This window comes from Taudactylus pleione, unplaced genomic scaffold (assembly GCF_031769625.1).
Source record: "Taudactylus pleione unplaced genomic scaffold, aTauple2 ptg000305l, whole genome shotgun sequence".
Lineage (NCBI taxonomy): Eukaryota > Metazoa > Chordata > Amphibia > Anura > Myobatrachidae > Taudactylus > Taudactylus pleione.
Genome location: NW_028284706.1, coordinates 4485454 through 4510963, shown reverse-complemented (window position 1 = coordinate 4510963; position 25510 = coordinate 4485454). Strand labels below are relative to the sequence as shown.

Below are 25510 nucleotides of genomic sequence, written 5' to 3'. Positions count from 1 at the left end.
AGAATCTGTACAACAATGAAGAGTTTTATAACACTGCTCCTGGTGCTGTGCACTCAGTTATTATCAGGTAAGAAACAATAAAATACATTTTAACAAAATTACACACAATTATGTATGTGGATATTTGATTTAAACAATAATTTCATGTATTAGCTTTACCAATCATATTCATGAACCAATAGGCAAAGTTGTCTAAAGACTCCAGAGACTCCATTGGCTGTGCTGTTAAGTGACTGTAGGGTAGGGGGTAGACTGCACGCTGTATGTGTCCAGACTCCAGACTCCATTGGCTGTGCTGATGTATGAGCACTGCCCATCTGCTCCAGTGTAAATAAAAAAAAACAGAACATTAAAAAAGGAAAAAAAAATTGATTTAAGTTATTTTTTTTTGTGCTGTATCCCACTGTGTATTGCTACTGTATACAAGTACCGTGACTCCTTGGGCAGTGGCCCTCTGTGTGTATAAGGCTATAAGCACCGTGACTTCTTGGGTAATAGCCCTCTGTGTGTATAAGCACCGTGACTCTTTGGGCAATAGCCCTCTGTGTGTATAAGGCTATAAGCACTGTGACTCCTTGGGCAATAGCCCTCTGTGTGTATAAGCACCGTGACTCCTTGGGCACTAGCCCTCTATGTGTATAAGCACCGTGACTCCTTGGGCACTAGCCCTCTGTGTGTATAAGGCTATAAGCACTGTGACTCCTTGGGCAATAGCCCTCTGTGTGTATAAGCACCGTGACTCCTTGGGCAATAGCCCTCTGTGTGTAAAAGCACCGTGACTCCTTGGGCAGTAGCCATCTGTGTCTATAAGCCTATAAGCACCGTGACTTCCACAAAAGTGGCTGTCCCGGTCACTGAAATGCTTGGTTTGTTAAGTGTGCATGTCCTTTTTAATATCCAACATGTCCCAGGACAATTCCATATTGTGTGACCTTTCATTTCTGCCACTGCTGTGAGGCAATGTTTCATAAATGTGCTTTAAACTGTGGTGTCTGTGTCACTGCACTGCTGCTTTGTCGCTTAGAAACTAACAAGTCAGCTCACTGCAACCTTTGGCCAATAATGATGAAAACAATATTATAAGCTGTGAGGTGGTCTAAATTGACTGTAAATGACTGGAAATTAATGTTATCAATACTCTAGGAACAAAAAAAGTCCAAATTATGTGATTTTAGCTTTTTTGAAAAATTTTTGAACATTTTTGTAAAAAATCCAAATCCAATGCCGGACGACGAATAAAAGCCAAATACAAATCCAACAAAAATGGTCCGGCGCACATCCCTAGTAATTACACATCAGTTTTATCTTCAGTAAGTGACACTCATCTACTTTTATTCTTCATCTACATTGTAGGGTATTCCTTCTCCAGCAGCACCCCCGCTTTGTGTATGAATCACATCACCATACTTTTGTATGGTGAGTGCAATTCATAAAGAAATGAAAAGCTCAGCTTTCCGTTCCTCTGCTGCGGTACAGATTCGCCATCTAAGATGGCATAGTCTGTTTCGCATGCCGAACAGATCAGGGAAGTGGCATACTGTACTTCCCTGTTGTCTGCCCAGCACCTGGTACTGGCTCCGCCCCCTTTTCCCAGCATTCATTGCAGCAGGTCTAATCTGACCTGCTGCTCTAGGATGCCGGCGCATGCGCAGTAAGAATACAGACAGAATATCGGGCTCCCAATATGTTTTCTCACTGTGTCCAGGGATCACGGAGGGATCGCCGGACAGGTAAGTGTACATGAATGGCTATTAAACATCACTATATATCGCATCGACATGATCTTTATGAACAGACCCCTATGTATGTAATATGAAAATGTGTTAGGAAAGTAAAGTAACACATAGGGGTAGAAGTGGAGATGTATGCATAGCAACCAATCAAATTCTTACTGTTACCTTCCAGAAGGTGCTAGGTAAATGACTGGTTGCTATGGGCAACATCTCCACTTCTAAAAAACTAATTTTAAATGTTTACCCTGTTCTGCACTGCAGACAAGTGTTTATTTCTGTATTAAGAATGAAAACATAGGCCCTCATTCAGAGCCGTACGCTCTGAGCAGAGCGCACGCTCTGAATGAGGGCCGGCCTCCATGAAAATGGAGCGTCCTTCTGGACGCTCATATAGCTGTGGGTCACCACCCACAGGCTATACGAGCGTGCATTTTGATGGCCGCGATGGTCGAGACCATCGCGACCATCGAAATTGCGAGCCGGAGCCTGCGGTTGAGGTTTTCAACCGCAAGCTCCGGAGTGATTTTGGCTCTATCAGAGCCAAAATCACTCCCACTGACATCACTAGTGATGTCAGTGGGCCGGCTTTTGACGGGAGGCGTTCCCGTGGGAACGCCCCCGTCAGGGAGGCACGCCCCGGCACGCCTACCAAAGGGGGCGTGCTGTCAATCAACATTGACAGCACGCCCCCTTTGATTGGACACAACGAGCGAAGGACTTTCCTTCGCTCGTCGCGTCTGGCGCATGCGCACGACGGAGCTCCCTCCGTCGTGCGCATGCTCAGTCCAGAACATCGACCCACTTGCGAGCGGACAGCCGCTCGCGAGTGGGTCTGAATCAGGCCCATAGGTTGGTAAATACTAATTGTAATTTATTATGGCCAGCATGTCATTTTTTATGATTGGCATAGCATTAATTAATACATTACTGTATGTCACTGTTAATAAATGTGCTAATAAACAGTATGATACAGTAACTGTATCAGGAACAAGCATATATTGTGTTATATACCATTTCTTTTCTTTTCCTCTAGTGCATTCTGCAGCTGAGACACCTTGTACAGACCCTCTTGCTAATTGTACTTGCGACCTTAGTAAATACACTAGAGAAGGTACAGTATGCATACTCTCTATTGTTATCTGCATTACTAATTTTCAAGTTTTCTGTTTATTAATAATTACAGAGGGACATTTTTTGAAACATGGTACAATTGATTTGTATACATAAAATTGGACACATAGCCTGTGCAGTATGTGCAGTTACACATAGTTTATCCTCTGGGCCCCTGTCGTTAGTTGTCTATCAGAGCATGGATTACATGTCTGAGCTTCAGGTCATATCCCATCATTTAGAAATACTAGCAGGTACTAATGTACCCTTCAGGTAGGACATGCAGTCAAGTGATCCCAGATTTACTCTGGGCTTTTGATTACCAAGGAACCCTTCCAGGGGTGGAACTTGCGGCGGTGCAGTCGGTGCCTTGCACCGGGGGCCCACTGTGGTGCAGGGGTCAATGGCTGCCTGCATCTGACAGCGCCGCTGCCCACCAACCTGGTCCCCAATAATTAAATGGTTGGAGTCGGAGTGACCAAAGTGGGCCCGCTCCGGCTCCAACCATTTAATTAATTCACCATGGGCCCCTGCACCACCTGGTCCCCATTAATTAAATGGTTGGAGCTGGAGCGGGTCCGCTTTGGCCGCTGCGGCTCCAACAAGACAGACACCAGCCACGGCCCGGCCCCTTGTTATGACACAGCACGCGTGACATCATGACGTCACATGCACTGTGTCATAACGAGGGGCCAGGCTGCAGGAAGGGATCGAGAGGAGCCAAAGAGGAAGAAGCAAATAAGGTAAGTAAGTAGCAGTGGTTTGGGGGGGAGAGAAAGAGGCTGAGACACACGCTGGGGGTGATAGGGGCTGACACACATGCTGGGGGGGAAAGAGGCTGAGACACACACTGGGGGTGGGGGGGAAAGAGGCTAAGACACATGCTGGGGGGAAAGAAGCTGAGACACATGCTGGGGGGAAAGAGGCTGAGACACACACTGGGGGTGGGGGGGAAAGAGGCTAAGACACATGCCTGGGGGTAAGAAGCTGAGACACATGCTGGGGGGAAAGAGGCTGAGACACATGCTGGGGGGAAAGAGGTTGAGACACATTCTGGGGGGGAAAGAGGCTGAGACACATGCTGGGGGGGAAAGAGGCTGAGACACATGCTGGGGGGAAAGAAGCTGAGACACATTCTGGGGGGGAAAGAGGCTGAGACACATGCTGGGGGGGAAAGAGGCTGAGACACATGCTGGGGGGGAAAGAGGCTGAGACACATGCTGGGGGGGAAAGAGGCTGAGACACATGCTGGGGGGGAAAGAAGCTGAGACACATGCTGGGGGGGAAAGAGGCTGAGACACATGCTGGGGGGGAAAGAGGCTGACACACATGCTGGGGGGAAAGAGGTTGAGACACACACTGGGGGTGGGGGGGAAGAGGCTAAGACACATGCTGGGGGGAAAGAAGCTGAGACACATGCTGGGGGGAAAGAGGCTGAGACACATGCTGGGGGGACAGGCTGAGACACATTCTGGGGGGGAATGAGGCTGAGACACACACTGGGAGGGAAAGAGGCTGAGACCCACACTGGGGGTGGGAGGGAAGAGGCTAAGACATGCTGGGGGGAAAGAAGCTGAGACACATGCTGGGGGGAAAAGAGGCTGAGACACATGCTAGTGGGGAAAGAGGCTGAGACACATGCTGGGGGGAAAGAAGCTGAGACACATGCTGGGTGGAAAAGAGGCTGAGACACATGCTGGGGGGGAAAGAGGCTGAGACACATGCTGGGGAGAAAGAGGCTGAGACACATTCTGGGGGGGAAAGAGGCTGAGACACATGCTTGGGGGGAAACAGGCTGAGACATATGCTGGGGGGGAAAGAGGCTGAGACATATGCTGGGGGGAAAGAGGCTGACACACATGCTGGGGGGGAACGAGGTTGAAACACACACTGGGGGTGGGGGGGAAGAGGCTAAGGCACATGCTGGGGGAGAAAGAAGCTGAGACACATGCTGGGGGAGAAAGAGGCTGAGACACATGCTGGGGGGAAAGAGGCTGAGACACATGCTGGGGGGAAAGAGGCTGAGACACATGCTGGGGGAGAAAGAGGCTGAGACACATGCTGGGGGAAAGAGGCTGAGACACATGCTGGGGGAAAGAGGCTGAGACACATGCTGGGGGAGAAAGAGGCTGAGACACATGCTGGAGGGAAAGAGCCTGAGACACATGCTTGGGGGGAAAGAGGCTGAGACACACACTGGGAGGGAAAGAGGCTGAGACCCACACTGTGGGTGGGGGGGAAGAGGCTAAGACATGCTGGGGGGAAAGAAGCTGAGACACATGCTGGGGGGAAAAGAGGCTGAGACACATGCTAGGGGGGAAAGAGGCTGAGACACATGCTGGGGGGAAAGAAGCTGAGACACATGCTGGGTGGAAAAGAGGCTGAGACATATGCTGGGGGGGAAAGAGGCTGACACACATGCTGGGGGGGAATGAGGTTGAAACACACACTGGGGGTGGGGGGGAAGAGGCTAAGGCACATGCTGGGGGAGAAAGAAGCTGAGACACATGCTGGGGGAGAAAGAGGCTGAGACACATGCTGGGGGGAAAGAGGCTGAGACACATGCTGGGGGGAAAGAGGCTGAGACACATGGTGGGGGAGAAAGAGGCTGAGACACATGCTGGGGGAAAGAGGCTGAGACACATGCTGGGGGGAAAGAGGCTGAGACACATGCTGGGGGAGAAAGAGGCTGAGACACATGCTGGAGGGAAAGAGCCTGAGACACATGCTTGGGGGGAAAGAGGCTGAGACACACACTGGGGGGGAAAGAGGCTGAGACACACACTAGGGGGGAAAGAGGCTGACACACACCCTGGGGCTGGGGGGGGAAAAGGCTGACACACACCCTGGGGCTGGGGGGGAAAGAGGCTGACACACATGCTGGGGCTGGGGGGGGAAAGAGGCTGAGACACATGCTTGGGGGAAAGAGGCTGAGACACACACTGGGGGTGGGGGGTAAGAGGCTAAGACACATGCTGGGGGAGAAAGAGGCTGAGACACACTCTGGGGGGAAAGAGGCTGACACACACCCTGGGGCTGGGGGGGAAAGAGGCTGACACACACCCTGGAGCTGGGGGGGAAAGAGTCTGACACACACGCTGGGGCTGGGGGGGAAAAGAGGCTGACACGCTGGGGCTGGGACACGCTGGGGGGAAGAACAAGACAGACACACTGGAGATGGAGGGAAAATGAGGCTGAGACACTGGGGCTGGGACACACACTGTGGCTTGGGGGGGAACGAGGCTGACACGCTGGGGCTGGGACACATGCTGGGGGGAAGAACGAGGCAGAGACATGCTGGGGATGAAGTGAGAATGAGGCTGACGGGCTGGGGGAAAGAATGAGGCTGACACACTGGGGCTGAACAGACTGGATTTAATTACTGGGGTGGAGTGAGGGGTGTTGAAAAAATGTTGTGGTGTGGGGTGCCAGGAAAGGGGGGGGGTCCAATAGTCCAATGTCATAAAATGGCAAAAGGCAGATAGGTGTAATTCCACAAATATTATCACTGATGCATAGCCTAACGTGTTTCCTTGTCATTAGACAGCTTGCTCAGATGTGTAAACTATACTGGTTTCAATAAAGTCACCCCTATGTATTTGTAAAGTTAATCAGCATCTTCTGCATTTTGAGCCACAGTCTGCATTGCATAGTGTTGACTCCCAGGAGAATGAACCAACCTCCCAATTCCGTAATGAATTGAATCATGTCACCACCACTCTGTAGAATACCACAAATCATGGTGGCCCCACCTACCCATTGTTCAATGCCATGATTGGAGACACCACCTCTATCAAACACCTTCAAAACGTAATAATAGAAATCCTGCAGAGTATATCCTTCATTGATCCCATGATACCCTACAAAGGCCTGCCAAAGTACTTGAACAAAATTACTGAACACTGTGGCTTAAAATGCACATTTTTGTGATTATAACTATTTTATTGTTATATTATGATACAGTATGCTAATATGCATATAATGGGGCTGATTTGAAGTTAGGAGCAAATACAACTATTGGGTGCAACAATTGCCCTGGAAACAAATAATTTATGTTGCAGGGGAGGAAATGTAAAGTACATAACCTGATTTAGAGATGTGAGGGGGCATGGCCTAATACAAATCTAAAAAGCAATGTAACCATAGAGTTGCCTGTATATGTGTGCAGGACGTACGAACATGCAATATTTGCCTTGTTGATAAATCTAGCTGTGTGTATGATTCAGAATAGCACTGTATGCATTTAGCATTATCTTATTACAACTTTCCCTATTCTCTTCCCATCACTCAGTTACACCTCCGCCTCCAACTGTTGAGTGCCTTAGTGGAGTTATGAACATCTACATGTCGAAGTGCCAGCTGATAAAGAGCCAATACAGTGCCTCTAATTTGGCCTTGATTGATAACACTGGGGCTCAGTGTGGTAGTGCTGAATATTTTGTGAATGATGAAACTAAAGTGACTTTTCATAATCCAATGAAGATCGGGCAGTGCGGTAACAATGTAACTGTAAGTGAAAACTGTACAAACTAATTCGTTACTATATGAACTTTGGTTAATATTTGTAAAGTGCACCAAAAAATAAACCCACAAAAGTTTTCCGGATTAGTATAATTACAATTCCCTGTGAAAGAAAGGAAACAGAAATAAAGAAATGAATACAGTTATGTTAGCTCTCTGTTCACTATGTTGATGCAGATAAAGTCTGATTGACTTTCTTCACAGATAAATGATACTCACGTCACTTATTCCAATACCCTGCACATTTATCCTGGGGGATTCCTCGTAACCAGAAACAATGCTACTGCGGATGTGAGCTGCTCCTATCCCTTAAACTACAATAACGTTCAACTTAATGTCACTCTACATCCCAAATTTACGTAAGTATGATCCACATTCCCATCTTACTATGACTGTCTAAGGCAATACATTTATATCATAATTGGCCAGTGTCTGAGGCATATTATAAGCATTAATCAGTGTATATATAGTCACAATAATACCAATGCGTAATACATTTGCCATAATAAGCAGCAATCTGCCAGCTCAGGATATCCAGTGTAATGATACCATTCTGCTGTGGTAACTACTGTCACTTCTGCCTGACATACTGTGTGATACATTTCATATTTTACTATAACGCATTCTTTGCTAATCCCATGGAGAAATACATAATATTCCGTATACTTTTCTGATTTCATATATGTGACTTACTGTATTATTATTGTTATCAGGGTAATGTTATGAAATGTATTTTGCTATGGTACATCTAGATGTTGGCCTTAGTAGATATGGATATACTAAATGGGATCATACAGTACATTCCATTTAAATTGATAATTGAACCTTAATGTCATTGTTGTTAAAATAAGCACAATATTGTGTATTTCATCACAAAATCATGCTCAAATCTATATAACCCTGACAGGGGATTATAAGAGAATATTTCTTGTTTTCATATATATATATTTATATCTGTATATTTCAGGCAAACACAGTTAACTGTGCCAGGAGCAGTTGGTGCCGTGACTGTTACTATGGCAGCATATACAGATGCCACATATACCGAAGTAATTACGAGTGACACTGTACTGACAGTGGAACAAACTATATACATTTCAATTTGGATACCAGAACTGGATGCAGAAACACTTTCAACTAAAGTGCTAAGGATATATGCCGGCCCAGGGGGAACAACACTTAATACAAATTACTATAATTTGACTACTGGATCAAATGGGTATGCTGATAATGCCAAGCTTTCTTACTGCTTTCTTATGTGCAATGTCTTCATAGAATAGGGAGATTAGTATATAACTCTTGTTAAATTGTAATTTTGGTTCTAAACATGTGCAAGTATTCCACACAGTTTATGTTAGGGCCACCCGGCCACAGCACAAGAACAGAAATAGAATTTGAAAATATTACATTTACTTTTAAAAAGTTTATTGCATTTAATGGCTTTTTATCCTGTCTAGATGTATTATGCTTTCATTTAGGGGCCATTTATATGGCAGATGACTTAAGCAACACAGCATAATCTATATGTTAAATTACACCCATTTTATACTTCTTCTCCTATACATGAACTCACCACAGTTGAGCTGTTCCTGATTCATATGTACATCCAGGGGCTCATTTACATTTGTATGCATTTACACTTAGAACATAGATAGGAAAAGACACAACTGATAAAATGCATTTACCTGCATATGTTAAATCATTTGCATCCCAAAATACATTCAGTTCAAGACTACAGTAGTAGCATTTCACTTGATGTATATCAGGTGTTGCTGCTGTGTACACTTACAGTATGCCTAACTAATACTATAGCATAAGAATAGTGTACAGAAGGCATAGAAATGTGGATTGATAGTGTTAGTTGTAAATACTAAATTTGCATTACACTATTTATACACAAGTATCATATACATAAAACAGAATAGGGTCATGATAGTTATTAATAAAGGTCACATTTCCATACAAAATATAATTGAATACAAACACAAATAGATATGAAATTAAGATACATGAAATATAGACGTCTTTTGTTTTCCCCTTTAATATTTCAATGGCATTCTTTTCTGCATTAGATTTAATAAACAATATTTTTATTAAGTAATGTGAAAAGATTGTCATGACTTCATATAATATAGCAACAATGCTAATTAATTGAGTGCTATCTGCTGTAAGGAAGGTTCATCCCTACTATAGGGACTATAATCATTGAGTTCATTGGAGCGCTGTCCTTTACTGAGCCACACTTGTAGTATTTCTGCCAGCAAGGCAGGGACCAAGACCAATGTCCTCCTGTTTTTGCAGGTCCACAAAGTAGCACGGCCCACAGAGATTTCATCAATGTCTTCTTGACCAATTCATCAGGAGCTATAACCCCTAGTTAGTCTGAAAATGAAAAAACTCAGACATAGCACAAGTGCTCTTTATATAGAGAATCAATTCAAATAAGTAGTTGGAATACTGCCTCAATCCTAGCGATGGCCAATCTGATAGAGCTGTACACTACACTGACCCAACTAAGTGGAACTAGATTTGACAGGGCCAATGAGCAAATACTTTGGCTTTGGTATAGAGTTGGACAGAAAATTGGTGCATGTGCTCCGACACTGTGTACACCCAAAAAAATTGGTATATTTTCTCAATCGCAGAATTGCATGTAACTTGCAATGTGTCTGTTATGAATCTGAAAGTGGGATTCAAACATATTATATAGTATTCGAGAAAAGTATTCCTCATAATTTCAGAGTCCACAGGACACCAGATGCTAATTAACATGTGTCTTCTTGTCACACTTCACTGCAAAATCATACTGCTTCCTGATATACTAATACCTAGAAAACAATTACTTGTATTCATTCTTGGCTAACACATTTAAAAAGATCCAAAGGTAATTATGTTACTTGTGATACTGAGATTGGAAAAACATGTACTGTTGGGGTCACAGAAGACCAAGTTTGAGAAATGTTAATCTATACTGTAGGCTGTATGGGAAAGAGAGTGTAAAGGTGCGTACAAACTGGGCGATTAGGAAAGACAGTACAATTACGACATCATAATCGTACAGTTGTTCATGATGCCCTGTAGTGCCTACACTGAACGATAAGTCATTCAGTGCAGGCACATTCCAGCATTCCTGAACATGGCCAATCTATCGTTATCGGCAGATTGTTCTGTATGTTCAGGTGATGCTAGATGACGGAAATGACCGGTGGGAGGGCGCATCACGATCTGTGCACAATTACTGAGCGATTGCACGATTACTCTGTCGTAATAGTGCAATCACTCAGTAATATCGCGTAGTGTGTATGCACCTTAACAAACAATATTTCTGTATCAAAACAAATTTATCTAAAAAAAAAATGTAATATAAATAATATGTGGCCAGGAAACTGTAAAATCCCATAATAAATATACCTACATAGTATACCTAGTAGGAGACAGAGCTGAGATTAATAAGCACACATTCTCCCACTTCATGATTAGATGCCTGTCTCTTTTTGCTGGCAGCTTCTGGTCCATTGCAATGATTGAGCACTCAGATCCACATGCACAGCAGACTTGGGTCCGTATTCAATTAGCCGCAAAATGTCAGAATCCACGAAAAAGAAACGCAGATTGCAACTTTTCACCAGTAGGAACATTTTTGCATTATTCAATTGCAAACACTTTTAGCGTACGCGGAAAGTCAATGCAATGTAATACGCAAAAAAGATTCGCCTCTGAATAGGTGGAGATACAAAGTGCAAAATTGCTATTTTGGGGTGCAAAGCTCAGCACCCTTGGGACAGCCCCCCAAAGGATAACTGCGTCAAAAAACTCCTAAAAAAAAGTGAGGAACACCCCAAAAATCACTTTGAAAATGGAGGTGAAAAATAAAAAGTGGGGGTACAAGCTTTGAAACTAGCAAAATAGACTTTTGGGGGGTCTGCAAGTATTGGTGAGGTGTTTTTCTTTTACTGCAGGTGTTTGCTTGAGGTGCGTTTTTTACGTTTTTTAAAACTTAATTTAGCGACTTTAAACCATGCTAGCACCCATTTACATGTACCCCAAATTTGACAGGACTACTTATTTTCAACAAAAACCTGCTTAATGCTATTCTTCACCACTTGTATAAAGACGCTAATTAGTACCTATTGACACAACCTAAGTAGCTCAAATAGTTTTATTAGGGCTATTCGGGGGGCATCTACATTGATCCCCAATGTTAGTGTATCTTTTGGGGGGGTATCAGACTGATTTTCCCAATTCTGTTAGTACTTTGCTTGTCTCACATTCGCCGGGACGCGTTTTCACGTGTTTTGGAATGAAATACGGTGAATAGTGGGGGCAACCACAAATGTTTTAGGCCAAAACACGCAAAGTCGTCGAAAAGTACGGCATGTGAAAGAGTATCGCGGGTGCAAAACTAGTTGAATACAGGCCTTGGTAGGAAAAGTTGCTGCTACTGGACATGCACAGCAGTTCTGTTTCATCCTTTATATGGCAGTTTGTAGCTGTAGCTGTAGTAAAATGTTATATACTAATATTATTGTGTTCATGAATTGAGCTGTTGGCTGAGGGACTACCAGGCAGCCGGAAACAACCCCTACACATTTTGTAAGCCATAAATATGTCTGACATAAATAGAGACGTGCATAGACCCCTATGTTTTTGTATTGGTTCTAAACCTTTGTCTTGTGTTGGTTTTGGTAAAACCACTATACGTGTTTTGGCTTGTTTTCAATTTGGACTTCTTTAAAAATTTATGAAAACAGCTAAAATCATGTAACTTTAACCTGTTTTTGTTCCTATAGTATTGTTAACATCAATAGCATTCATTTCAAGTCATTTCCAGTCATTCCAATCAATTTTGACCATCTCACAGCACCTGAAATAACGAAGCACAGGGCAAAACTGCATTATAGAAAGGGTGGCATTTATTTCAGCTGTATTATTTACACTAATGCTAGTTTAATTATAACAAAATAAAATAAATACATACTGTAGACACTTTTACAATTATTATTGGGAACAAAATGAATAGAGATGTAATGCTCCAAAAGGGGCAGAGTCTAATTACTCATTTATCATCTGCTTACATTTTTTAGGTGCCCAGACCTCAGTTATGGTTCTGAGCTAATCAATATAACTAAAAATGGAGATGGTACTGAAGCAAGATTCACATTAAAAGTCTTCAAGATTACTAACTATGATGATGTCAACATCTATGCGGATGTAACACTTTGCAAAGGCAAATGTATTACGGTAAGGCTTTATCTGACGACGTTACCTAACTATACTAAGTTCATACCAAAATGTGTTTTATATTTCAAATAAGCCATATCCATAATATGGGACTGATATGCATGCAGACGAGAGTCAAAGATATCAGTGTTCCTGGTTAAGGTGAAAATCTAATATAATATTTTCTTATTTAGAGGCCTATTTATCAGTAATATTTGTGGGATATTCAGGGGGTACCTGCAAACATTAAGTATCACCTGAATGTACCATGGAGGGACCACAGCATATTATCTGCAAATTTCGTACAGTGCCTCCATTTCCGACAGCTGCCGAAGCCTCCATAGATTTCTATGGGGCTGAGAAGCTGTCAGATTTACTCCTCTCAAACAGAACCAGTAACATCTATCAGGACTTTTTTTCTTTTTTTGGGCAATACCTTTATTTAAGGATCCCTATCTGGATTTCTTAAGGTCAGACTCAATCATAGAAACTACATGAGTTTTTAGAGATGTGGGACGCCACCCCCTAAACTCAGGCAGGACATTGCTATAATACTCGATTCATATGTTTGAAATATTGTGGATTGGGTTGATTTAATTTCATTCCTTTTTATCATTTACTATTTGTTTTTTTATTTCCATTTTTTCTACTTTTTTGCCTGTGGTTGCTAACCACACTTTTGATTTAAAATCTGCATTTTGTACTATTTTCTCCTACACTATTCCTAGATAGACATATTCTGAGACCACAACTCCATGGGATGAGATAATAGGATTATTTTACAGGTTTTTATCTGCATTTTTTAAGTAAAAATATATAACCAAATATAGCTTCCACCACTTTTTTTACTTACAGTCACAATTTGTAATTAAGTACTTTGTTGTATTCGTAAGGGACCGGGTTACCCTAATCCCACAAATTTGCCTCCCAATCATTTGACCCATTGTTGGGTGCAAGGTATAACATTTTCTGTTAGATTTACCAAGCTCCAGACTTCAAAGCATTACAAAGTTTGGTTACTCTCTGTAGCCTATGGACTCCGAAGCCCTCCCGGCAATGGCCACCACACATGCATGATCAGCAGACCGCGCATGTGCAATAGCGCATAGGAGTCCTGATAGAGTTTGGCCCCCAAAACTAACGTCATCTGAAGGTGTTATACGCTGTAACCTATTGACTACATTTCACAAAAAATTACTGGGAGAGGATTCCTCCATGTTTTAGATAGCCAATAAAATAAATTTAAGCTAATCTGAACCTGCACTAATTTGTCAGTGAGAACCAAGTCAACACCGAACTGCTCATCTCTGTTTATTGGGTCTAAAATCCAATAGTTGGTAAATATGCCCCTTAGACTTATCTATAATATTAAAGCTACCTTTTTTCAGCCAAGGGCCATTTTCATATATATAACATTATTCGTGAGCCTGGTGCAGGCCATGCCCCCTCCATGTGATGCCACATGGCGGTGGGGCCACAATCACCTGTGATTATAGCAATGCCCGGAGCATCCTCAGGATGCTCCAGGGAGCTGTAAGGGCAGCGGCATGACCATCTGAAGCATCCTGAGGACGCTCCATCTGGAGCATCCTAACGACACTCCAGGTTGCACTGCTGCATAGATATTGGCTGCAGGGTGCCATTCTAGGCACCCTGCTAGCCATATGAGGCTAGCAGAAAAAAGCTCAGAGGGCCAGACCGATGATTCCGCAGGTCTTATATGGCCCCCTGGCCTGAGGTTCCCCATCCCTGATTTAGACAGTTGGAAGAATTACATACAGTACCATACTCACAGTTAACTAGATTAAGGTGCAACTGTCGAAGTACTGGAACTTTAAGAATCAAACAAAAGTTTATAAAGTGACATTTAAAAAAAAAGGATCTCTCACAGGAAGTTTTAAATAGATCTTTACTAGAGACAGCGTTCAGAATTTCCTTTTAAGCTATCAACCCACAATGATGTCAAGTGCTATGCTTTCCAAATATGACTGAGCACTATGTGACCAATCATACCTATAACTGCAATTATTTTTGTGGAGTGTAGGACTTAATGGGGCCTATTCATCATTACTTAAATGGCCCATTATACATGCTAGTTTCTGCATATTTAAGGTAATGGGCCATTCGTCATCAGGGATCATAGGACCACCTGATATTCAGCAAACTCTGAAAACTTTACGTTTTCTGAGTTTGCCTGCGAGAACAAATGCCATCTTTAGATGGTGCTTGTTATCGGAGCCCCACTCCTTCCTATGTGAAGGAGTTCCTGGGAAGCGAAGAAGGATCCAGTCGGATCCTTCTGCCACCTCCTCCCTGCCTCCCTTGCAGCTTTGCACGTTACCTCAGGTCACACATGCACATAATCCATCCGTGGGAGGAGGGAAGTAACGCTGTTACATTTGTAGCAGTGTTACTAATCGCGGGGACAGCTGATTTTCAGAGCAGCTGCCCCCGCATCAGAGCAAGGATGAATTTCTCCAGTGTTCAGTATCCCCCCTGGAGAGGTGGATAATTAAGTATCCCCTGCAGCAAGGTGATACTTCACCATCGGGGGCCATATTGTCCCCAATGATAAATAGGCCCCAAAAACTGGTTATCATACTGACATCTTTTATAGGGGCACCAGGATTGAAAAATGTGGATTCCTTGGTTGGATTATAAAGACTCAGATGTATATAAGAATTACACAAGGGTCTTAACCTGCCATGGTTCCTATTACCCTCGCTCCATGTGGTCTTGCTCCATTGTTCTTTGTGGTGTTTACTTTTCCTTATCAACAGTCTTGTGTCTGCGATTGGTGTCTATCAGATATTGTGTTGGTGTATGTTTACATACTGCAATGGATTTATATTGTGTACTATTTTTATGCAAAATCTACAACATCTCTATATTGATGTTTTGTTGTGACTTTCTTAATAAAAACAGATTATACAAAAAAAATAGAGGACTCCCCTCTTTCAAATGCATCTTTGTAGGTGCCAGGGTTGGGGAAATAGAAGGGCTTAAAACTTTTCCCCATAATTTCATTACAGGTCTTGATTACACATCTTTTTATTTTTTGGTGGGAACCCTTCAAAGCAGACAATGTGTGGAACTTATCATCTACACATGCACAGTAGTGCACAGGAGTCCCAATAGAGAAGTGATTTCTGATGTAGTCACTTCACTCTAATAACATTGCAGGGACTGGCTAATTTTGGAGCTCCTATCCATGCAAGATAATTTTGATGAACTTTATTTCATATTGCTGTGACTAGCAGCAAAACATCACATTCTCTACATTTTCATACTATTAGTTTCTTCAAACCTGTTCACCTTCGAGTAGCTGTCTTTTATCTTTCTCCCTTCCCTATCTCCAAATTCCCTGACAACTTTGCTGCCTGGCTTCCCCACTTCATCTACTCAGACCTTCCAACCTTCATCTTAGGTGACTTCAATATTCCTATCAATATTCCCACAGAATCCTCTGCTTCTAATCTCCTTACCTCACACCATCATTTGGTCTTTCCTAATGGACCTCCTCACCCTCCCATGTGAGTGGACACTCACTTGATCCGTTCTTCACTCACCATTGTGATATTTCTGATTACACCAATTCCCCATTCCCTGTCTCTAACCATCAGCTTCTCTCTTTTAACTTGTCCCTCACTCCTTCTTTACCTCTGCCTCCTAAGGTTACCATCACTAAGTGTAACATAGAGGCTATCAAAACCATTTCCTAATTCTCCCTGCATGACTCACTTCTCCCCCTATTCTCTCTCTCTCCTGCCCTGTACAAGCCCCTTCCCCATACAATGCCTACATTACTTCTGCTCTTGACTCTATTGCTCCTACAATCATTACTCACTCTCGCTGATCCACACCTCAATCCTGGCATTCCAAATACACTAAATATCTGCAAAACTATTCATGAACTGCTGAGCCACAGTAAGGATATCACATTCTAATGCAGACTTCTTCATTTCAAAGGTATGCTCTCATCCTACAGTGCTGCCCTTTTCCTTTCTAAACAGTGATATTTCAAGAACATAATCTCCTCCCAGTCCTCAAACCACCAGTGTCTCTTCACTACTTCCAACTCCAAAAACTGCCCACCCCCCCCCCCTCGCCTCTCCTTCTCACTCTCTGCCCTTGACTTTGCCACCAAGCTTAAATCTAAACTTGACTCCATTTGTCAGGACATCACATCCTACCATACCCTCAGCACTCCACCCCGTCCTTTCCCAGCGCACTCCTACATACCAACTTTTACATCTTTCTCCCCTGTATCTGGAGAGGAAGTCATGGCCCTCATCTGGTCTTTCCTTCTCCCCCCTTAACCTTATCCCCCCCGCCTCCTCCACTACCACTCTCCTTCTACCTTTGCCCATCTTGTCCATCTACTCAATCTCTCTCTCATCTGTCACTGTCCCTTCTGCATTTAAGAATGTACTCGTCTCCCCCACACTTAAAAAGCCTAATCTTGATCCTAACACTCTCTCCAACTACCGGCCCATCTCTCTCCTCCATTTTGCCTCCATCTCTCTGACCAAATTGTTTACAACCGCCTTACAGTCTGGCTTCCATCCGCTCCACTCCATTGAAACTGCGATTACAAAAGTTGGCAATAACCTCCTTGCTGCCAAATACAAGAGCCACTACTCTATACTTATTCTTCTCAAACTTTCTGCTGTTTCTAAAACTGTGGTTAACACCCTCTCCTCATGCAAATCTTTGATCTATGTGACACTACCCTCTCATGGCTGTCTACCTACCGCTCTGACTGTTCCTTCTGTTTCCCCCCAATTCCACTAATGTTAGATGTCTCCTGAGGTTCTGTACTTGAATCTCTAATATTCTTCCTTTATATGTCCTAAGTAGCTCTTTTGACCTACAATATCATCTCCGTGCTGATGAGACTCAGATCTGCTGTTCCTTCCCTGACATCTCCCCCTCTCTTCTTACTCATATCTCTATCTGTCTCTTTGCTATCTCTTCCTAGATGTCCCAGCGCTTTCTTAAACTTAACGTGTCTAAGACTGAGCTGATCACTTTCCACAATTAGGGCCCTGTTCCCTCACATGCTTCTCCTTCCCTTACTTATTCTATGATCTACTCCTAATTCCCTACAAGGGCACCTAACACTTGGTTGCTGACACTCTGCTGCTTATTTATGTGTTATGCAGCAATGTTTATAAATCAAGTCCTTGTCCTGGATTGTTTTGTGCTGTTTATAACTGTTTTCTTGTGTGCTTATTTGTTTATGTACTTTGTAAGGCGCTGCGGAACCCTTGTGGTACCATATAAATAAAGGATAATGATCATCATTATATATCTGCAGTTATAGGGCCTGATTCAGAGCCGTTCGCTATTTGCGGTCGTTCGTTCAAAAACAAGGGGTGGCTATTCAAATGATCCGTTCGCAAATTGCAGTCTGTTCACACCTCTAAGTCTGAATGAGCGAGCAAAACATACGCTCGTTTATTTGTTAAAAACGCCCCCTGGCCGCTCGCACCATACGTCATGTCCGCTATTTATTAGATTAATCGAGTACATCGACCAGCGTATGAACTGCTCGCTATTCTTGTGGTTGGTTTTTGCTACCACAATCTTGCGAGCAGTTCTGGCTATAAAATAACCCAGTGACGTGGTCAATGACGCTGCTGTATTAATTATGCACACCCATAAAACGCCCGTTTTGACCTTTAAGCACGCCTGCGTTCTGATCTCCACTCCCCGTTTTCAAGCACCTTCCCCTGTTACCACCCACATACGCCTCATTCTGTCACTCAAAATAGCAGGCATTCGCTATATTGCGAGCACATGAATTTCGGCCGCACTGACTGGTTCGCGCATGCGTATAACGATCCGTACGCATGCGCAGATGTGCGAACATCGCTCGGAACGAGCGTACTGCCGCTAGCGAGTGGCTCTGAATGAGGGCCATAGTTCACAGTATATGTGGATGACAAGTCCCACTCATCATCTGCAGTCATGGTATTAATTATCAGGGCAAATCTGTGCATTTTAATAAATATACACTAATAAATACAATTCTCAGAATAACATAGGCCTCTATTATTATTATTGGTTAGATAAAACACAGGCCACTCTCATTCAAACCACTGCAAATCTATATACATTAGCGTAAGAAGACATGTTCTAATTATGAAAACACTAAAATGTGGAGAGTATTATTATCATCATTATTTTTATTATTAAATAATAGAAAAGCATATACAGGTTGAGTCTCCCATATCTAAAATGCTTGGGACCAGGGGTAGTTTGCATAATGGAATATTCCGTATTTTGGAATATTTGCATATCATAATGAGATATCTTGGGAATGGGACCCCAATATACACGCAGAATGCATGTGTTATATACACCTTATACACACAGCCTGCAGGTAATTTTATACAATATTTTCAATCATTTTGTGGCTCAAGCTAAGTTTGTGTACATACATGAAATTAATTTATGTTTCATGTACACCTTATACATACAGCCTGAAGGTAATTTTATACAATATTTTTAATAATTTGTGCCTCAGACAAAGTTTGTGTACATTGAACCATCAAATATCAAAGGTTTCATTATATGAGTCATGCCAAAATTATTCCGTATTTCGGAATATTCCATATTTCGGAATATTTGGATATGGGAGACTCAACCTGTACTATTGCATTTTACAATAGGGACATAGGCCCTGATTCAGACCCACTCGCGAGCGGCTGTCCGCTCGCAAGTGGGTCGATGTTATGGACTGAGCATGTGCACGACGGAGGGAGCTCCGTCGTGCGCATGCGCCAGACGCGACAAGCGAAGGAAAGTCCTTCGCTCGTTGTGTCCGATCAAAGGGGGCGTGCTGTCAATGTTGATTGACAGCACGCCCCCTTTGGTGGGCGTGCCGGGGCGTGCCTCCCTGACGGGGGCGTTCCCACGGGAACGCCTCCCGTCAGAAGCCGGCCCACTGACATCACTAGTGATGTCAGTGGGAGTGATTTTGGCTCTGATAGAGCCAAAATCACTCCGGAGCTTGCGGTTGAAAACCTCAACCGCAGGCTCCGGCTCGCAATTTCGATGGTCGCGATGGTCTCGACCATCGCGGCCATCACAAAGCACGCTCGTATAGCCTGTGGGTGGTGACCCACAGCTATACGAGCGTCCAGGAGGACACTCCATGAAAATGGAGCCCGGCCCTCATTCAGTGCGTGCGCTCTGCTCAGAGCGTACGGCTCTGAATGAGGGCCATAGTACGGTTGATGCATTGTGAGATATTCTTTGCAATTTATTTATGCAAACATGGATGTGGTTTACAATATATTGACAATACTAAATCATTCATGTACATTTTAATTAAAAAACGACAAGATTTCAAGAAAGAGTTTGATACTCAAGTGTTAATAAATAAATAAAATAGTATTCATAGACATTTTCATAAGTCTAATGATTCAGATCCCTGCACGTTAAAATTTAAAGACATTGAACACTTAGGCAAGGCAGAATTTTAAGGGAGAATTACATTATTGGCAATGTGGGTCTGTGGTTTTTGGTTGCACACATCCCGAGAATTACAGTGGCACAACATTGCTCATTTTCCTGTGCACCTGTATGGATTTTTGAGGAAAAATTGTTGACGTTAGACCCTGCATGGTGATGGTGCTCTGATCAGCACCTTGGCATTTCTGAGTATACATGATAAACACCACGAGAATTTAAATCTTTGTGTAATGGTGCATTATCTAAGAAGGTTCTTTAATCACCAAATTTGTTTGCCCTCACTGCTTTTATCAGTATGGGATGACAGAGTAGTACTCAAAATAATGATAAATAAATCAATTTGACCACTTTACTCAAAAAATTGACTTCATGTGAAATAATTATTAGTTACCAGAATTCAGGTTCAATAATTATAATTTGTTATTGTGGCAATAAGAAATTAAAGATCACATGAATTTCCCTGTGATGTGCTAGAAGTTACTTTACTTTCCCTTTGGGAACCCGCCACTGTTCTGAGCATGCACGGTCTACTGACCACACTTGTGCAAGCACCCATTGTCAGGGAGAGATCCTACAGACCAATCTTGCAGTAAATCCTGTGGAGTATAGCCTATTAGGCAGTGCAGTATTTATTCCAACTGTTGTTCCTTATCAAGCATCCTATATACAGTAAATTGAGCAAAACCTGTGTATCTGGTGCTGACCCGAAATACAGTAGGGGAGAAAACGCATTTATGCAGTATCCTTGAGCAGAAATACAAATGTGTTGTCTGGCTCACAGTACAACCAATCTCTTTACACATTCCTTCTTTGTCTATGTATTACTCTAGCAACCATGACTATGAAATAATGAGTCATGGTACTGAATTAATCTGCAATTAGCATTTAACTGACAAATCAAAACGTTAAATACAATTTACAATCACACTATGTACTCCCTACAAGCCATTGGGTAGCTAGGAAGAACTGTAAAGCCTTTATGGTTTTAAAAAATTGGATTAGGACATAGAGGATGACGAGGTTTCCTTCAGTGCTGCAAAGTGAATTTGGTAATAGATGGTCACTGTATATTGCACCTACATAGTACTTTATAACATTTTATAGAAAAATGTATACACCTAGCACAGTGCAAAAATATATGTTAGATAATATATACAATTATCATATACTATCCTTAGATAAAAGCTATGAAGTTTGTGTTTCCTACTTCTTTGCTTTCTCTTTGTCTTATAGTAATGTCACATATTACTATAAATGGTGATATATTTAAAAGTATCTCTACTTGTAAAGAGCCCTAACATTTCCATATCTGTCTTTTCTATGCTGAACAGACTTGTGGTGCCGACACCAAATCAGATGATCGTTCCTCAGATGGGAATGTAGCAAGTGTCGGTATAGAACTTACAGCTTGTAAGTAGCCCTGTAATAAATCAACTAACTACAGTAAAATTAGTAACCATATATTTACATTGACAATAAGTTCTCAGAAATACTATTTTTGTATAACAGTATTAATGATATACAATAAAATGAAGTAATAGAGTCACCTTATGCATGTCTGTACAGTGTAATGTTCACAGAGAAAGACCTTTAATGATTTGTCCTAAATGTAACACTTTTAACAAAATTAATAATAAATATATCTTTGTATACATTTCACCACTTATATTATTACATGTAGCTCTGAATTGAGCTTTACAAAATAACTGATCTTTAAAATGTATTTAATTAAACAGATTCCAAATAGTACACTGCATGTGATATCCCCCTTCCACCTACAGTACACCATAAATGGTTACATTGTTAGCCAGTCCCAATGAGGGGACATCAACTGCACTTCTACAGTGGGGGGATTCTATACTTTATATTGTAACTTAATACAAAAGTGGTGATAATTCCAGTTCAGCATGCTAACTTTATGATGTCATTTATGTGACTTCACCCATTTCAGCCATATTATTGTTTGTTATTATTATTATTACTTGTAATGATAAACACAATGTATCCTTTTAATCTATGCAGGGCACATTTCTAACCTTACATTTGCTTACCTTTTACAGATGAAACTGTCTTTTCTGGAGCAGTTGACCGTAAGTGCTTATGTAATTTACCTACATAAAAGTGGCCACTATTTTTTTAATGAAGCAGCAATCATACCAGTGTGCAAACGATGTCAAAGGCTCAAAACATCTAATCATTGCTGGAAAGTGGAAAATATCCATTAATTACACCAACCCCTAATATCAGTATGGTAGCAAAAGAAAACAAACAAATGATATGCAGACATCTTGTTTTCTGAAGTTCTCTGCAGTGGTTGCAGGCTACATAGGCAGGGAACACTTGAAAATACAGCTGTGGTAGCGGCTTTAATACCACTATGACAGCCCATACAGTTGCCAGGGGACACATAAGGGATAAGGGACGTATGAATGTGTGCACCACCAAATCTAGAAGCACATGCTCTGTTCTTCTGCTCATACATGGGGGCTCACATTTGTTCATCCAGTTCCATTTGTTGAAAAAAAAAATTTTAAAATATTGTATTTAACATACAACAGTATATATAATAAATAGCTTATGTCACGTATGAATTACATTTTATTCCATATCTTAATTTATTTTTCTAATAATCAAATTAATAAACTTATTTTAATATTAAAATGAAGAATACGTTTTTTCTAAAGCTTTTTATACTGAGTAGAGGTATTGAACCAAATCACTAAAAAAAATTTATGGCAAAGTAACTATGTCAATGTAAATGATTGCTCTGAGATACAGATAATCAATGACATTTCTATCCTGTGTCCCGAATATATAAACATATATTTATCCAAATTATGCTGCATAGACAAAACCTATGTTTGTATTTTATTGTAGGTTTCCCCATGCCATGGACGCTGTTTTCACTCATCTCATCTCTGCTCTTTGTGAAGTTGATGTAAATGCATTACTGCTTCCTGTTAGTGCCAATATGGAAGTCCACAACTTGAACAAAATCAGACTGGATTGAGAAAAACATTCTTATTACTTACTTTGTGCATCAACCTTCATTATTTACTCTTCCAGTCACAAGTATATGAGCTAAAAGAGACAAGTTGCAACAATTACAATACTGATAGTCTATGTGGACCTATGCTGTATGTTACAGTACTCACACTGTGGTCAAAAGTCTGGTACATTATTACCTGCTTGCTTTGTTTATTTATGGATCATGGACATATTCACACTGTAAGCTATTTGGGACAGGGGCCGCCTCAGTAGTATTGGACTAATGCTTTGAACTTTTGCCATCCACACGATAATATGCACTTTTTTCCCTGTGCGTAGCTTTACATGTGTAAAGCATACATGTATTACTTACATGCACATGACCTGTCATCTGTATTCCATATGTATTCAAAAATAAAGTTCTATTGTAAATTCTGAAAGCAATATGGTTTTACTATCTTTCATTTAACCACCTCCTGTAGCTGACATTTTCCTGAAACATTACTAAGTGTAAAAACAAATATGATTCTGGAATCCTTTGTGCCACAAACTGTAAATGGAACTGTACTTCTAGGACAAGGAGCTGGCCTGTTTTATAAGTATAGTTAGATGTATCCAAACAAAGGTTATAAATATGGAATTATAATTCTACCCTACACTTACTATAACCTTATTAAGCGTAAGGTGGCACAGGGATTTAGTTAAGATCCTGGCGGTGGGGATGCCGGTGCTCAGAATGCCCCTGTACCCAACCCAGTTGGAGCTATAGATATCTCACATTTTAAAACTGCTCACATGTACTGGACTCCAGTCAAATGGTCCATTATCTACAAGGCCAGATATGTGATGTAATTTAACTATGTATGAAGATCAAATTGTTGGCCTGTTCATTCAGGTAACAGAACAAGTGATCAGATGACAATTTGTGTCTCTGTGCCGCTGGTAGGGTATGGGAAGCCTGAATTGAAAGCCCACGCATTTATTACAATATAACTACTACATATAAAACAATCCCTATTCAATGCTTGAAGACATTCCTATGGACTGAACATATTTCTGTTAAAGGGCTATATGGAGCACCCTTATTTTAGAGGCTTTCATGGGGTTTATTTCTTTTGCTGTATGTCTGAAATCTGAGTTTTGTCCATGTTAAATTGATGAGCAAGTGCAGAATATAAACAGAACAATACTTTAAAATGCAGACAATACTTGTTATTTGTGCATACAGTATATGTACATGAGGGTTTCTCAGTAATTTGTATCATGTAACCTCATAATAACAAATTCTTATCAAGTACCCTAATGTTTGTAATTTTATCCAAAGTGGCCCCAAATACATATATGTGTGTGCTATCACATTTTTTGTTAAGTTTTATGCATTACTAATATCAGAGCCGTAACTACACTTTTTGGTGCCCTGTGCCAGAAAGAATATTGTCGCCCCCCTCATTTTTCAAAGGGACATAAGGCACCCAAAAAAGGGCCATGGCTTCATGGGGAAGGGCCAGGGAACAGATAGGAGAGGTCAGGAGATGCTGGGGATGAAATAAGAGGAAGCTACAAGCAAGAATGATAATAAAAAGAAATATGACAGGCCCAAACAGCGCCCCCTGACCTGTGGTGCCCTGTGCGATGGCAGTGGCCGCACTTCCCTAGCTACGGCCCTGACTAATATAGTAAAATCTTATTATTCATTTAACGGGATGAGGATATTGAATCTGTATGAGGCGTCCCTTGGAGGTACATGTACTGTAGCACAGGTTATTAAACACTAATGTATATGATAATCTGGCTTGGCCTAGTTAATGCTACATTACATACTAATAAAATGCAATTAGTAATCGATATATAGAAGTAAATGTTCTGCCTATTAATAGAAATTCATCATACTTGCCAACAGTTTAGAATTATGTGGATCAGTCCTAAATTTTCAGTAGCTGAAAGAAGTGTTATCAAACACACAATTGTGACAGTATCTGCAATTGTTGTGCTTTTGTGTAGACATAAGATTAGTAGGAGGTAATTCCTGTGTTATTCTGTGTAATACTTAATATGGAATTGATTTTAGACATAAGACGGGCAGCGGCATCCCGATCTTCAATATCCTGACAGGGGCCAGTAAGTAACCTAACTCTCCCCCTCTCCCCCCCTAACCCTAACTCTCCCCCGGTGGTCCCTAGCCCTAAACCTAACCCTCCAGGGGTGGTGCCTAACCCTAACCTCCCTCCCCAGTTGTGCCTAACCCTAAGCCCCCCTCCCCAAAGCCTAACACTCCCCTAACCCACCACAGGAGGTTGCTAATCCTAACACCCCATCCCCGTGCTAACCCTAGTATACATACCTTCGGGATGCCAGCGTTCACGACGCCGACGTCGGTATCTTGATCCCTTCGGGATCGTGGCATCTGCTTCCTGACAGGCGTCGGGATTTTGGCGTCAGTATACCGACATCTGGCA

The 25510-nt window shown here is 42.0% G+C and overlaps 1 protein-coding gene across 1 annotated transcript; it reads left to right on the top strand.

The window, feature by feature from the left end:
- LOC148511535 (uromodulin-like) lies at positions 1-23494 on the top strand. The gene is made up of 9 exons (XM_088442143.1): positions 1-67; positions 2767-2844; positions 7135-7352; positions 7569-7723; positions 8332-8583; positions 12449-12605; positions 21398-21476; positions 22127-22156; positions 22944-23494. The coding sequence occupies exons 1-9, from the start codon at positions 16-18 to the stop codon at positions 23006-23008; spliced, it is 1086 nt and encodes a 361-aa protein (XP_088298269.1). The 5' UTR covers positions 1-15; the 3' UTR covers positions 23009-23494.
- The last annotated feature ends 2016 nt before the right edge of the window (positions 23495-25510 follow it).

Coding starts and splice junctions, on each gene's coding strand:
- LOC148511535 (XM_088442143.1), top strand. CDS start 16: ATGAAGAGTTTTATAACACTGCTCCTGGTGCTGTGCACTCAGTTATTA. Junction 2,845..7,134: donor TAGTAAATACACTAGAGAAG/GTACAGTATGCA, acceptor CCCATCACTCAG/TTACACCTCCGCCTCCAACT. Junction 22,157..22,943: donor CTTTTCTGGAGCAGTTGACC/GTAAGTGCTTAT, acceptor ATTTTATTGTAG/GTTTCCCCATGCCATGGACG.